Here is a 15,932-nt window from a genome sequence, read left to right on the forward strand (position 1 = left end):
CAACGGGTCCTATTGAAAGGCGAACTGTCAGGTTGGAGGGAGGTTACCAGTGGAGTTCCTCAGGGATCGGTTTTGGGACCAATCTTATTTAATCTTTTTGTTACTGACCTTGGCACAAAAAGTGGGAGTGTGCTAATAAAGTTTGCAGATGATACAAAGCTGGGAGGTATTGCCAATTCGGAGAAGGATCGGGATATTATACAGGAGGATCTGGATGACCTTGTAAACTGGAGTAATAGTAATAGGATGAAATTTAATAGTGAGAAGTGTAAGGTTATGCATTTAAGGATTAATAACAAGAGTTGGGGACGCATCAATTAGAAGTAACGGAAGAGGAGAAGGACCTTGGAGTATTGGTTGATCATAGGATGACTATGAGCTGCCAATGTGATATGGCTGTGAAAAAAGCTAATGCGGTTTTGGGATGCATCAGGAGAGGCATTTCCAGTAGGGATAAGGAGGTTTTAGTACCGTTATACAAGGCACTGGTGAGACCTCACCTAGAATACTGTGTGCAGTTCTGGTCTCCCATGTTTAAAAAGGATGAATTCAAACTGGAGCAGGTACAGAGAAGGGCTACTAGGATGATCCGAGGAATGGAAAACTTGTCTTATGAAAGGAGACTTAAGGAGCTTGGCTTGTTTAGCCTAACTAAAAGAAGGTTGAGGGGAGATATGATTGCTCTCTATAAATATATCAGAGGGATAAATATAGGAGAGGGAGAGGAATTATTTAAGCTCAGCACCAATGTGGACACAAGAACAAATGGGAATAAACTGGCCACCAGGAAGTTTAGACTTGAAATTAGACGAAGGTTTCTAACCATCAGAGGAGTGAAGTTTTGGAATAACCTTCCAAGGGAAGCAGTGGGGGCAAAAGATCTATCTGGTTTTAAGATTCTACTCGATAAGTTTATGGAGGAGATGGTATGATGGGATAATGGGATTTTGGTAAGTAATTGATCTTTAAATATTCAGGGTAAATAGGCCAAATCCCCTGAGATGGGATATTAGATGGATGGGATCTGATTTACTATAGAAAACTCTTTCCTGGGTATCTGGCTGGTGAATCTTGCCCATGTGCTCAGGGTTTGGCTGATTGCCATGTTTGGGGTCGGGAGGGAGTTTTCCTCCAGGGCAGATTGGAGAGGCCCTGGAGGTTTTTTTTGCCTTCCTCTGTAGCATGGGGCATGGTTGACTGGAGGGAGGCTTCTCTGCTCCTTGAAGTTTTGAACCATGATTTGAGGACTTCAATAGCTCAGACATGGGTGAGGTTTTTCATAGGAGTGGTGGGTGATATTCTGTGGCCTGCGCTGTGCAGGACGTCAGACTAGATGATCAGAGTGGTCCCTTCTGACCTTAGTATCTATGAAACTGTGAGTGGGGTGCAGAGAAGGGACTGGCATGTTAAAGGGACTTTTGGTGGCTGGAGTTAAGAACCTGACAGAAAAGGACACTGCCTAACTTACTTGGGGGTGGGTCTTTTGCTCATGGTTTGTTTATGAACCCCATTTGCAGTGTTTCCCTAAATTAATGCCAGATTATTTCCCTCCTTTTATTACAAGTTTCTTTTCTGTACTCAGACTCTGTGCTTGCAAAAGGGGAAGTATTGCCTCTTGCAGGCTCCCAGGGGGTGGTGTATAATTGTCCCAGGTCACGGGGTGGGGGCTCGAGCTGGTTTTGTGTTTCATTGTTGAAGAGAAACCCGTAAATATTGAACCCGGCCCTTGTTGCTGCCAATTCCAACAGGGAGCAGGGTTACACATGCAAGCTTGGAGACTTCCTGCTGAAGTGCGTAACAATCAGCTGCACTGATCCTGTCTGCAGAGCAAAGGCATCACCCCCCCCCCCCCGCACTGAACTCCCCAGGTCCAACCGTCTGCTGGCGTCAGTCCAACACCGTCAATAGAGCTGGGCCAGCCAGGAACTTGGCCCCAGAACACCTGGCCCAGTGTAACCTGGGCTGGATCCCTGGGCTCTTACCTTGTTCTAAACCCTGGAAGGGACATCCCCAGGACATCAGTACTGCCTTCTTCCCACCCTGGCCGCTGCAGCTCAGAGCCCCATGCCCCTCGTTCCTGCCTCTCTCCCCCTTGCCAGGCGGCTGGGACTGACAAAGGGGAGACTGTGGAGAGATGAGGGAGAGTTCCAAACTCTGGCTCTGGGACCAGGACAGCAGGGTCTCAGGTGGGTCTGGAGGGACATTGGTGTAGCTGCAGGTCAGTTAGGGGAGCAATGGCAGGGCTGGAAGTGCAGAAGGTGTTGCAGGGCAGGGTAGAGGCATTGGAGGGGGAGGAGGTATTGGGCTGTAGCACAGGACATGGGGGCACTGGCAGAGTTACATGGGAGAGGCCTCACATCAGCTGCCTGGCTCTCAGTGCCAGTAAGATTCCAGCACTAAATCCACCCTCCCACTCCCCAACTACTGCCATACCCACTAAATAGCCAGGGCCTGAATTCGCCCCTGCAGCCTGGCACCCACTGACACTGGTACACAACTCGTGCTGCTGCCAGGACCATGCAGGGCAAGGACAGGCAAGGAGAGTGGCACACAAGAGGTTTGGGAAGGCAGGGACTATCCCTGCTGCTGCTGCAGAGCACTGCAGCTTTGGAACAGAGACAGTGATGCACTGGCATCGTGCCATTGTGTGCTCTTGGCTCACTGGCCTGAGCAACTAGCACAGAGTTAATCAGTCGGAGCATGAAGCAGATGGAAGCCCATCAGGAATGTTCCTAGCCATGTGTACACACGCTCTGAGCACACGTGCACACACACACACGCGCACACACACACACACACACACACACACACACAATGTACACAAAGGGTCTCACACAGAGACGCATCCCCTCACTGAACTGCTACACCCATAAATTCAGTGCCTGGCCCATGCACAGTCAGGTGTGATCCCAGACTGGGGCACACTGGTGGTGGTGAAAGCTCCCTCATCTGGGTCACTTCAAACTGAGTAGGACAGAGCACTGGAGAACACCCCAGAGGGCTCACACCTGCCCTGCTCCCTCCCCCACGAGACGAAATCCATGGGACTGCATTTTGCCATCTCTAATTCCTGTGAACAGTTATGTCAGTGTCTGCACCAGAATGCTGCTTCGGCCGAAGTTAGCAGCCTGCTACCCCAACATCATAACTCCAACTCCACCAGAGGTGCAGGAATTGTCAGTGCAGCTAGGGAGACAGTGTCTGTGTAGACGCTGCCTTACTTCCCCCTTGCTGTCATTCTTGGCTGTTTCTTGTGCCCTAGCCCCAGGCTCACAGCTGAAGCTGCTGGTAGGCTCCCTGCTGGGTTCACAGCTTTCCTAGAGGCCAGCCGTCCTGGAGCCCTCACTGGGGCTGGCTCTTCCCAGCCCCGGGGGTGTGGGATGGAAAGCTCGGAGAGCCACTGGGGTAGGGGCTCTGCATCCTTCCTTCTCTCCCTGGGGAATTGCAATACAATGAGACCACATGGCAGTGAGGGGGTCCTGGTCCCCTTTCCTGCCCCCCCCCCACCACCACTGAGGTGGCAGCCCTGCCCTGTGGTGGAGGTGGCTCCTAGCCTCTCTGCAAGGCTCCCAAGAAGCAATCCAGCAGCTTTACTCCACAGGGAGAAGGATCAGCCTTGCGGACATTCTGGCCCAGCCTCAAGACCCTGAGCTCTAATTAATACGAATGAGCACAGGGCTTAATTGAACACATGTCTGGGAAAGCTCTCTCACCCCACCGGGGGCTGGGCTCTTCATTACCGGCCGCGCCTGGCCGCACTGACTGGGCCTGAGCACTGTGCCCGCCTGCTGCCGGGCACTGGCCAGAGGGGCACAGCTAGCGCAACCCGGCCCCGCATGGCTTCCCCTCCCCCAGGAATCCTGGCCCACAGCCCCAACGTTTGGCCTGGGGGAAGCAGCAGGAGATGGAGGGAGACAGGCCAACACACATGCCCTGTCGCTCGGGTCTTCAGCCTGAGCAGCAGAACAGATTGCTGTGGGTGGAAGGAGATCAGTGGGCATTTGGGGAGTGGGGATGGGAGGGAGCCTGGCTCCTAGGGCAGAATGGACATGCTCTGGCTGTCATATAATGGACTGGTCCCTTCTCACCTGCAGGACTCAGAATGCCTCACCCAAGGAGAGAGGGGAAGATTTATTATCTCAGTGCGCAGAGCCCAGGGGCTCCCTAACAAGAGCTGTACACAGCAGGTTAGGGGCTCAGGTCTCCTGACCACCAGCCCCATGCTGGGGGCCCTAGAACAAGGATGCCCCTCTAGGAACTCTGCCCCTCAAGCATTCCCTGGGGAGCTGCTTGCTTTCCCCCTCTATTCGTACTGCAGTCTCTCTCTCAGGATCACTCCCACTAGATCCCTAGCCTCAGGTACAGGCAAACCCACCAGCCAGTGCAGCTTCCCCCAAAGCCCCTCCTCACCTGGCTTGTCTCCATCAACCAGAGGGGCATACCGATGTTCTCTGCTGGCCTGTGATGCCCAGCACCCACTGCAGGAGCTGGCAGGACCCTCACTGAGTTCAGGGGGAATCATTTCTATCCTGTGCTATGAGATAGAATCCCCTGCAGCCTGAGTCTGCTGCCAGCCTTGATGTAATAAGGGTATCAATGGGCACACAGGATCTGGGTCAGGGATCCTCTTTCTGAGGGTCTGACGGAGAGAGGGCCATGGGGCATACTCCATTAGCTAATACTCTGAATGCAGAAGTGGTCACCTTTAGATCCTGGGCTGGATTTCTGCACTCTCTTGGAAGGGATTCTGGCATCACCCCTGGAAAGGTACCATGCTCTGGGGAGCAACATCACTAATTTCACCTCCGCTCCCCTCTCCCTCTCTTGAAGCAGTGGTTACCGAAGGTGTGGCTTAGCTTTCTGGGCAACTAAACTAAACTAAACTTCCAACAACTAAACTGCTTTCTGCTTCACTTCTCTTGTCTCTGCTTCAGGGTTCCTGCCCTCCCGGTTAAGAATCTGAATGGAACTGGACCAGTCCATCCTGCCCTGGCAGGTAAGAGCAGCTGGAATTCCCCCAGCTCTATGCAGCTGTCCACTCCTGGGTATAGCCCAGTGAGATGGTACTTACTTATCATGGTGGGTATTGATGGATGGTTGGCTGGCTGGCTGGTACAACCTATCCATCTCACTTCAAAGCAAAGGGACAATCTCAGCATTTGAGGTCAGTTTCACAGACTGCAGGAGATCCTGTCCCATGCTGGGATTGTTGCCACTCAGTGGGGAGGTAATCGCCCAGCCCCCTAAGTGTCTGCACTTGGCCTTACTGTTACCCTTATCATTCTGTGACACAGGTATGACAGGCATTTTGATGTGTGCTGCTGGGCTGCCTGTATGCCTGACCCGGGCCCCGAAGCCCATCCTGCACCCTCCGCCTGTGAGCAAGGGCGACATCAAGCCAGTGCCTGGGATCAATGGCATCTGCAGGAAAACCAAGAAGAAGCACCTCAAAAAGAGTAAGAGACAGCACCCTCCCTCCAGCCCCCAGAGCCACAAGCCCTGGTCTCCATCCTGGCAATCCCAGTGCTGGGATCTAGCTGGGAGCATAATGACATGGAGAGGCCTGATAGCCACGCCAAGGCACAGTACAGCCTGGAGCAGTTCACCTCCACCCCTGAGCCTCACTCCTGATCCCCAGCCCCACTGATATCCCAGTCCTGGGCTTCTCTGCCAAACTGCATAGTGATTTTCTAATATAGACAAACATCCTCTACACCCTGGCCCAAGACGCTCAAAAGCATTTTCATGCCTCAGTCAGATTCCAACTCAGCTCTCCAGAGGTGTTATGCCCATCTGCTGAAATCGCCTGCTCCTGCCCAGGGTGATGCCTGGGCACCTTCTCACTGATGCCTCAGAGCCACGGGATTATTGTGCCATCTGGTATGCTACTCATGGGCCATTTAATACATACTAGGCAACAAAGGATGTCATACACAGGAAGGGTTCGGTATGAGTCGAAAGAATAGTAAATATGGCAGGCGACCAGCTTGGCTTAATGGTGAAATCCTAGCGGATCTTAAACATAAAAAAGAAGCTTACAAGAAGTGGAAGGTTGGACATATGACCAGGGAAGAGTATAAAAATATTGCTCGGGCATGTAGGAAAGATATCAGGAGGGCCAAATAGCACCTGGAGCTGCAGCTAGCAAGAGATGTCAAGAGTAACAAGAAGGGTTTCTTCAGGTATGTTGGCAACAAGAAGAAAGCCAAGGAAAGTGTGGGCCCCTTAGTGAATGAGGGAGGCAAGCTAGTGACAGAGGATGTGGAAAAAGCTAATGTACTCAATGCTTTTTTTGCTTCTGTTTTCACTAACAAGGTCAGCTCCCAGACTGCTGTGCTGGGCAACACAAAATGGGGAAGAGATGGCCAGCCCTCTGTAGAGATAGAGGTGGTTAGGGACTATTTAGAAAAGCTGGACGTGCACAAGTCCATGGGGCCGGACGAATTGCATCCGAGAGTGCTGAAGGAATTGGCGGCTGTGATTGCAGAGTCCTTGGCCATTATCTTTGAAAACTCGTGGCAAACGGGGGAAGTCCCGGATGACTGGAAAAAGGCTAATGTAGTGCCCATCTTTAAAAAAGGGAAGAAGGAGGATCCTGGGAACTACAGGCCGGTCAGCCTCACCTCAGTCCCTGGAAAAATCATGGAGCAGGTCCTCAAAGAATCAATCCTGAAGCACTTAGAGGAGAGGAAAGTGATCAGGAACAGTCAGCATGGATTCACCAAGGGAAGGTCATGCCTGACTAATCTAATCGCCTTTTATGATGAGATTACTGGTTCTGTGGATGAAGGGAAAGCAGTGGATGTATTGTTTCTTGACTTTAGCAAAGCTTTTGACACGGTCTCCCACAGCATTCTTGTCAGCAAGTTAAGGAAGTATGGGCTGGATGAATGCACTATAAGGTGGGTAGAAAGCTGGCTAGATTGTCGGGCTCAACGGGTAGTGATCAATGGCTCCATGTCTAGTTGGCAGCCGGTGTCAAGTGGAGTGCCCCAGGGGTCGGTCCTGGGGCCCGTTTTGTTCAATATCTTCATAAATGATCTGGAGGATGGTGTGGATTGCACTCTCAGCAAATTTGCGGATGATACTAAACTGGGAGGAGTGGTAGATACGCTGGAGGGGAGGGATGGGATACAGAAGGACCTAGACAAATTGGAGGATTGGGCCAATAGAAATCTAATGAGGTTCAATAAGGATAAGTGCAGGGTCCTGCACTTAGGATGGAAGAATCCAATGCACCGCTACAGACTAGGGACCGAATGGCTCGGCAGCAGTTCTGCGGAAAAGGACCTAGGGGTGACAGTGGACGAGAAGCTGGATATGAGTCAGCAGTGTGCCCTTGTTGCCAAGAAGGCCAATGGCATTTTGGGATGTATAAGTAGGGGCATAGCGAGCAGATCGAGGGACGTGATCGTTCCCCTCTATTCGACACTGGTGAGGCCTCATCTGGAGTACTGTGTCCAGTTTTGGGCCCCACACTACAGGAAGGATGTGGATAAATTGGAAAGAGTACAACGAAGGGCAACGAAAATGATTAGGGGTCTAGAGCACATGACTTATGAGGAGAGGCTGAGGGAGCTGGGATTGTTTAGTCTGCAGAAGAGAAGAATGAGGGGGGATTTGATAGCTGCTTTCAACTACCTGAAAGGGGGTTTCAAAGAGGATGGCTCTAGACTGTTCTCAATGGTAGCAGATGACAGAACGAGGTGTAATGGTCTCAAGTTGCAATGGGGGAGGTTTAGATTGGATATTAGGAAAAACTTTTTCACTAAGAGGGTGGTGAAACACTGGAATGCGTTACCTAGGGAGGTGGTAGAATCTCCTTCCTTAGAGGTTTTTAAGGTCAGGCTTGACAAAGCCCTGGCTGGGATGATTTAACTGGGACTTGGTCCTGCTTTGAGCAGGGGGTTGGACTAGATGACCTTCTGGGGTCCCTTCCAACCCTGATATTCTATGATTCTATGATTCTATGAGCACCACCTGGTGTGTCCCCAAATAGAAATCACAAGGCCAGGCAGCTTCTTGGGAGACCTGGCACCCCAAAGGGGGTGCTAATGGGATTGCTTTCAGTTATTGTCACCAGTGCTGAATGTGTCAAGGGCTGGAGAAAATGCTTTACAGTGAGACTTAAGGAGGTGATCTGTTTAGCTGAGCGGTGACAGTGTATGAGAGAGAAAAGACCAGCTACTAAAGGGATCTTTTAAACTAGCAGAGAAAGGTGGAACTAGAACCTATGGCTGGAAGGTCAAGCCAAACAAATTCAGATTAGACACGAGTATTTGACAGTGAGGGTGAGTAACCACTGGAACCAACTACTAAGGGAAGTGGTGGATTCTCCAGCTTGTGAGATCTACAACTCAAGACTGGGGCAGGTGCTTCAGCCAATCAAAGGCTATTGGGCTGAATCCAGGGGTAATGGCCTGTGACCTGCAGGGGGTCAGACGAGATGATCTCATGATCCTGTCTGGTCTTGAGCTCTGTGAACCCAAGACTGTTCTTACTTGCAAGCTGCTGCAACGGGGCTGTGGATTCAGTTAGCCCAGCAGAGCTCAGGCCCCCCATGCTAGGTACAGCACAGATATAATGTCCTGGCCCAGAGAGCTTCCAATCTAAATAGACAAGACAGACAGACGGTGTGAGGAGGGAGGGATTCTTTTTAGGGCCCTACCAAATTCACAGTCCATTTTGATCAATTTCACAGCCAGAGCAAGAAGCTCCCTGGCCGCTGGAGCCTAGCCCCCGGTACCCTCAGCCCTCCCTTCCAATAGCTAGATTTCACAGGGGAGGTCTGATTTCACAGTCTTTGCAACTGAGGCCCAGACTCAGTACTTCTGTAATTCAGTGCCAGGGCAATTGCCTAGGCTCCACCAGTTCTAGTCTCCCTAATGCGTGGGTGTCATAAGAGATTCGCCCATCGGTTTACATCAGTGCAGAGTACACCAGACGCCTCCTGAAAGGGTAGGGCGGGGCGGAGCGGAGCAGCGAGCAGTCGAGCCCGTCGTTCCATCGCCTCCCTGAGACACACGGCCTTGGTTGCAGCTCCCCATCTTCTCACTGAGAGAATGTGCTCCTGCCCAGCTGCTGCTTATAAAGGGTGTAGGTCATCAATCCCATGTGACTGGGCGCCCAGTCACACGCCCCAAGTGCCAGATGTTGAGGGTATTGCTCAGACGCGTGCAGGCTGCACTCCCCCCCCTCCCCACACACAATCCCAAACAGTGACAGGCCAGCCCCTCGCAGGTGGTGAGCAAGCTTTGGCTGAGGAGGCTGGGTCCCAAAGGGAGACACGCAGCAACGTAGTTTGCCCTGGTTTAGCCGCCTTGGATGCTGTGTCTGAGGTGAAGCAGGAGGGAGCCACGTGGTTCAGTGGACGCAGTGTGACCCACTCCTCACCCAGCTCTCGCTGTTCCGAAAACCACTGCAGCCTCCGTCCCTGGGGATCCCAGCCCAAAGAGCCAGAGTGTGGAGCTCTGCACCAGCCTGCCTGGAGAATTTCATCCTGATTCTGCCTCTGAGCTGGGCCCCTCAGCCCTGAGCTGTGGGGACTCCTGTCCTAGGGGGCAGCGGGATTCCCTCTTCATGCTCCCTACTCCTGTGGCTTCCAGGAATGGACCCCCCCACCCCCACCCAGCTGATGAAAGGCTCTCTCTGAACTCCCAGGGGTGGGTTTAACCTCCTCCAGCCCTGACCCAGATATCCCACCCGCTCCAGCCAAGCCAGTTTCTGTGTCCGTCCGATCCTCCTCCCTTGCGACCCTGATGTGGCTTTTAGCTGTGGAGCAAGGGGCCACGTGCCCCAGCTGAGTGGGTGGCCCTGGGGCACTGTGGGCCATGAGGGTGCAATCTAACCCTCTGCTTCTCTCCTGGGGCAGGCAAGAACCCCGAGGATGTGGTGCGCCGGTACATCCAGAAGGTGAAGAGCCCGCCGGACGAGGTGAGCACCTATGCGTGGTTCTCACAGTAGCCCTGCACTGGGGGCGGATGGGATCGGACAGTACCCAGGGCTGGGGCTCTGCATGGATGACTAGCCCCGTCTGAGTGGCAGCCCCATAGTGGCTCGTGAACTCTTCGGGACACAGTGACATACAACACACCTGGTACAAAACTCCAGCAGCAGGGACCCCAGCAGCTCCTCCACCCACAAGCACACACCTCACCTCTGCCACCCCCTTAACTCTGACCCCCAGGACGCCAGCCAGGCAGCACCCCTTTCCCAAAATACCCCCTGGAGAATCCCCCAACTCTCCCTAGGCCCTCCCTTCTCCACACTCCCCTAGTTTCCAGCTCCTTTGGTCCTGGGTTTCAACCACTTGCTGCTGCTGCACTGGTTCTGCAGTGGCACTGAAGCCACTGAAAGGGACAGGACAAAGGGCTTAACTGCCCCATGCAGCTAGCCCCGACCCTGGTGCAGTCCATGCCCGCTAAGGCTGAGACAGGCCAGTCCTCCATGAGAGCTGCCAGCCAGGGAGCAGGGTGGAGAGAGGCCAGTGAGAGGAGTGAAGGGCAGAGGCTGGGGGTGGAGGGAGAGATGCCAACGGGAGCAGAGGGGCCAAGAGGACAGTGGGGGTAGGGGGGTCTGGCTAGAGGGGTGAAGGGGGCAGTGGAGGTGGGGGGGTGGGGCAGAGGGGGCAGGGCAAAGGGGCCGAGGAGTCAGTGGGGGGCAGGAGCAGGGCCGAGGAGGCAATGGGGGCAGAGGGGCGAAGGGGGGCAGGGCAGTGGGGGAAGGGACAGGGCAAAGGGGCTGAGGGGCCAGTGGGGGCAGGGCCGGGGTCGAGGGGGCAGTTTGGGGAAGAGGGATTGGGGCAGTGGGGGCAGAAGAATGGAGGGGGTGTGGAGCGGAGTAGGACGGTGGGGCAGCCAGGCTGGCTGGCAGAGCAAGCGCCATGGGAAGGATGTGTATACAAAGGCGCCAGAGACCCAACCCTGCCGCCTGGCCCCTTGGGCAGGAGGGTGATGGCAGAACCAGCTGCTGGGCTCTGGGGGCAGGGGCAGGGGTGGTGCAGGGGCAGCTCAGCTCTGTTAATATCCCGCTCCCCGGCAGGACTGCACCATCTGCATGGAGAGGCTGGTGGCCTCGTCCGGCTACGAGGGCCTCCTCAGCCACAGGGGCGCCAAGCCGGAGCTGGTGGGCAAGCTGGGCAAGTGCGGGCACATGTACCACCTCCTCTGCCTGGTGGCCATGTACAACAACGGCAACAAGGTGAGAGCTGGGGCAGGGTGGGGACCTGCTGTCTCAGCCGGGGAGAGGTCCCTCCAGCACAACCTCTTGGCAGGCAGCTGAGAGCCCCCTGTGCCCTCCCCTCCCTGATCACTTGACCCATCCAACGGCCCCGCAGGGTCCTCACAACCAGCTCTGGGCCGTCAGCAGAGGGTCGGTCAGTTCCAGCCCTGGTGCCCCTCCAGGGCCTTCGGCAGGCTGACCCCGGAGCTGGGTTTGGCTGACACCCTGCCAGCACCATGGAGCCAAACAGCCCTGCCTGAGGGAAGGATAGTGCCCTGCGAAGGGAGACTCCCCCATTAGCTGTCAAAACACGGCTGCAGAAGGGCCCTGGAAGCTGCTCCACCACCGGCAGCCTGTTTGCAGCCTGTGCCCTGGAGCAGGATGCTCTGCCTGGCTGGCTGACCCTCCTCACCCTGTGCCTCTGCCCCCAAGGATGGCAGCCTGCAGTGCCCCACCTGCAAGGCCATCTATGGGGAGAAGACCGGGACCCAGCCCCCAGGGAAGATGGAGTTCCACATCATCCCGCACTCGCTGCCAGGCTACACGGAATCCAAAACCATCCGCATCGTCTACGACATCCCCACGGGCATCCAGGTGAGCCGCCCAGGGACAGAGGAATCTCCGGGGGAAGCCAGTGCCTCCATGGCCAGAAGCGTTGGAGTGTGTGCCTCCCCCTCAGGAGATCCCCCCACATGGTTGAGCATCTCATGCCACTCCACCTGGCCCTGGGGGCAACTGATGGAGAGACTGGGGCCTTCTCTGCAGAGGCAGTCCAAGGTGTGACGCCCCTTAGTTTTGGTGGTGGGTCTATACCAGGCCCCATCTCCTACTCCTAGGTGGTGCGGTCGCTGGCCTCCCAGTAGCTGTGCCACGCCTTGCCAGGCGGGATCTCGCTCAGAGCCCTGCTGCCTGCAGGTTGTGCCCCATTGTCGGCCGACAGGTCTCGTGTTCAGCGCCGTCCAGCCGGGGCCTCCTGAGCAATGCGGGGGGGCATGGGCAGTCGTGCTGCCCTCTTTGGTTGAGCAGAGAGGTGACGCGTTTCAGGCACAGCTGCTGGCTGCAAGATTTCCCCAGCGCCTGATTTGTTTCCTGCCAGGGCCCAGAGCACCCGAATCCCGGGAAGAAGTTCACGGCCCGAGGCTTCCCCCGGCACTGCTACCTACCGGACAATGAGAAAGGCAGGAAGGTGAGTGACCTGCTCCCCCAAGCCCCTGTAGCCTGGCTGCCTCCCACAAAGGCGGCTCACTGGGTGGCTGCATCTTTCCCCAAGGAGGTGGCATGGGGTGGGGGAGGTAAGGGGGAGAGAGGGTCACCCCCTTGTGGCAGCTGCTGCAATACTCCCAGCTCTTCTGCTGCAGCCAGGGGGTTAAATGGGTTTGCTGAATATCGGCACAAGGTGAGGTGGGTCTTGCCATATCACTAGCACCAGCCCTGGCACATGGGCTTGGAGATACTCACGTGTGTGCTGTGATGGGGTCTGGCACATTGCGCCCTTGGCAACCTACAACTGAGCTGGCGATTTCAAAGGAGCAGAAGGGAGTTGGGTGCACAAATGCCAGGGATGTTCAGTGTCCTAACTCCCCTAGGCTCCATTGATAATCCAGCCTTGCAAACTTCAGACCTGATCCTGGAAGGTGCTGAGGTTGAGACCCTCAAAGCCTTAGTATTTAATCTAAATACCTATCGGGGCAGTGCAGTCAGGGAGAGGAGTCCCTCCCCCAGTCCTCTCTCCCCACCGCAGCCCCGGGGCAACCTAATCCCAAAACCCCTCATCCCCAGCCCCACCCCACAGCCCGCACACACACCCCCGCACCCTAGCCCTCTGCCCCCTCCCACACTCCGAACACCTCGGTCCCACCCCCACCTCACATCACCCCCTTATTGGTGCACATAACAATATTCATTCCACACATGGACATAAGAAATGAGAGGGAACATGGAAAGTGTGCCTGAGCCAGTGACCACACCAGACTGCGCCATACGTTTCCATGCGGCTTGTTGGCTGTGGTAGTCAGACATGGGTCTCTGCCTCCATCCTGTTTCCGGGCGGGTCTGAGCCTTGCTGAGGAAAGGAGATGCAAGGCTGGAGTGCTGTGTCAAGGCCCCAGAAGGTTATTATGCGGGGGGGTTATATTCCCATGCTCTGCAGAAAGGAATATCCTCATAACAAGCCCCATATTTTGGGGTCTTTGTTCTGGAGGGTGGGGCAGACCCCAGATCAGAGCAAGCTCCAGTCCCGATCATTCTCTGGATTCCTCTACCAGGTCTGCTGTCACTTGGCAGAGCTGCCTTTCCTGCGCTAGAGAGATCCGGAGGAGGGCCGAGCTCTCGATAGCAATCAGGGAGCAGTGCCATAGACGCTCCCTATGGTGCTCTGGGGATGGAGGGGCAGGCAGGCCTCTCCCCTCTAAGTGTATGCTGGCAGACTGGGGAGAGGATCTCAGACCCAGAGCAGGGTGCTGTAGGCCAGCTGGGGCATGCCATGGCCAGGCAGGGTGTGTGACCTCCTTCTTGCCCCACAGATTCTGCAGCTCCTGATTGTGGCATGGGACCGCCGGCTTCTCTTCACCATCGGCACATCCAGCACGACAGGAGAGTGCGACACTGTGGTGTGGAACGAGATCCATCACAAGACAGAGTTTGGTTCCAACCTCACTGGCCACGGCTACCCCGACCCCAACTACCTGGACAATGTCCTGGCTGAGCTGATGGCCCAGGGTGTCTCAGAAGCCAACCTGAAGGACTGAGGAGGAAGCCCCAGCTCTCGGCTAGCGTGCTTCTGGGCAGCCAAACCCCGCCTGCATCCATGTGTGTCTCCGTGAGTCCGTCCTCCACCGCCCCATGCCCGGGAACCACCCACTTTCCCAGAGCTCTCGCTCTGCTTTCGCTGCCTTGACCTTCAGTAACCTTCAGCCTGCAATGCTGGACGTGGCTGGGCTGCCACAGTATGTCACCCACCAGGCGAGTGGCTCTCCCTTGAACCGATACTGTGTGCTTGGCCCTCAGACCTGTCAGCCAACGAGCAGCAGGCAAGAAGAAGCTGCGTGAGTGACCAAGCAATGCAAAGCTGGGCTGATTTTTTTTTTTTTTATACTTTTGTGATCTGTGATATTTTCCCCGTTAGAAACCCCAGTCCACACCTGACTGTACACACCCACATCCCCTCCATATAGCTCCTCTCTCTGGAAATCATGTACAGTATCCACTAGAATACACATACATAGCCAAAGGGGCAACTTCTGGCCAACTCTCCCACAGCCCCACCGCCATCATGTGTCCTGTCCAGTCTGTGCCAGCATCATCCGGGTGAGCCACCTCCCCCCACAGCCACAGGGCACATTGCCATTGCTCCTCATTGCCGCCACTTTGAAAGGGAGGGAAAGGGCCCCAGGCTGGGGAAAGGGAACAGGAAGTGCACAGGAGAGAACTGCTCCCACAGCTGGACAGGGATGGAAAATGAGGTAGCTCTTACTCCGCTGACTTGGCAGGAGTTGTGCCCCTCCTGAGCTCCCCGTCCTGCATGCACTATCCCTTCCCCCATAGCGAGGGCGCCAATCCTGGCAGTGGCGCAGCGATCAACCAGCAAGGTGACGATAACGCTTAGCACGCTGCACTGCAGAGACACCAGCTAGCTAAGACCCGAGCCTGATGCCCCCTTTTGGCAGCCTCACAGAAGTGGTTTATTTCCCCTTAAAGAAGAGGGGTGGAGCAGTCAACACCCAATCAGCAGCAAACAGACCTCTTGCCCGTGGGCCGCCGATGCCCTGATTGGTCTCTTCAGTCGTCACCAGCCAGGATTCAAAGGGCCACTTATGATTTTAAAAGCCACATGTGCAACCAGTGCACAGCTGATACCCATGTGCCAGTGGAGATTGGCACACCTGCCTACCTGCATGCACATGCCCTTTGCATGCGTGGCTTTAAAACCCTGGGCCTGGTTCTGTCGCTGTGGTTTGTTCCCCGTGTATGTAGCATCCCTTTAGCTAGAAAATAAACCTGCTCTTCCGGTTGGTGTTCTCCCACTTGGCAAGTGCCTGCTTGTGCCGGAAAGGGTGTCCCGGTCACGGCCCCTTTCCCTGTGCACCTGCAGCCCTCTCCTCCTAAAGCCATCGGGTGGGCTTGCCCTAAGGGCAAGAGCTACTTGCTGGCGGGAGGTGCTTTGGGGCGTATGGATACACACACGAACAACAGTGTGGTGAGAGCAGGGCTAGCTGTTCAGGAGCCTTGTAGGGCAACCTTGGCTGGGTCACGCCACCTTCTGTGCTGCCGGGTGGGGATAGTGCTGTGGCCCCCGCTTTGCTCTGGGCTTTGGGCGCCCCTGTGAGCTGGGCTGGCTGAGATCTGTGTAATATGGTACTGTGTAATATGCCCCCTTAAACTCCCTGTTCCCTGCAGAATGGCAAACAGATGCGGGTGGAAGAGGCAGGGGTCCCCCCATGCTCCTCACATATGCCATGGAAGCGACACGGCGCACACAGCGAGGCTGTCCCAATGTGCTGGAGTGCCCCCCACTTCCTTCCACCCCACAGCGCACAAGGCAGCCCAAGGGACGATAGCATTGCAGTGGAGGACTGGGGGGGGTGGCCTGTTCCTTTGGCTGGTGGGGACAGGTTGGCTGGGTGTGAGACATGGAAGAGAGGAGGCGAGAGGCTGAGGGGAGGAGGGAGTAGCCTTGGCGGGAGGAGGCAGAAAGCTGGGGAGGAGGAGGAAGG

At 55.5% G+C, this 15,932-nt stretch overlaps 1 protein-coding gene across 2 annotated transcripts in view; it reads left to right on the plus strand.

The window, feature by feature from the left end:
- Nucleotides 1-15,237, plus strand: part of DTX1 (deltex E3 ubiquitin ligase 1) — a 114,086-nt gene extending 98,849 nt beyond the window's left edge. For both annotated transcript variants that reach the window (XM_038373966.2, XM_043498095.1), the window contains exons 4-10: nt 4,935-4,996; nt 5,295-5,456; nt 9,872-9,933; nt 11,041-11,199; nt 11,653-11,814; nt 12,317-12,406; nt 13,743-15,237. In XM_038373966.2, the coding sequence (XP_038229894.1) occupies nt 4,935-4,996; nt 5,295-5,456; nt 9,872-9,933; nt 11,041-11,199; nt 11,653-11,814; nt 12,317-12,406; nt 13,743-13,967 (922 nt within the window). In that variant the 3' untranslated portion in view covers nt 13,968-15,237. The remainder of the gene's footprint in view (nt 1-4,934; nt 4,997-5,294; nt 5,457-9,871; nt 9,934-11,040; nt 11,200-11,652; nt 11,815-12,316; nt 12,407-13,742) is intronic.
- Nucleotides 15,238-15,932: the final 695 nt, after the last annotated feature.

The sequence above is a fragment of the Dermochelys coriacea genome, chromosome 15 (assembly GCF_009764565.3).
Source record: "Dermochelys coriacea isolate rDerCor1 chromosome 15, rDerCor1.pri.v4, whole genome shotgun sequence".
NCBI classification, from domain to species: Eukaryota; Metazoa; Chordata; order Testudines; family Dermochelyidae; genus Dermochelys; species Dermochelys coriacea.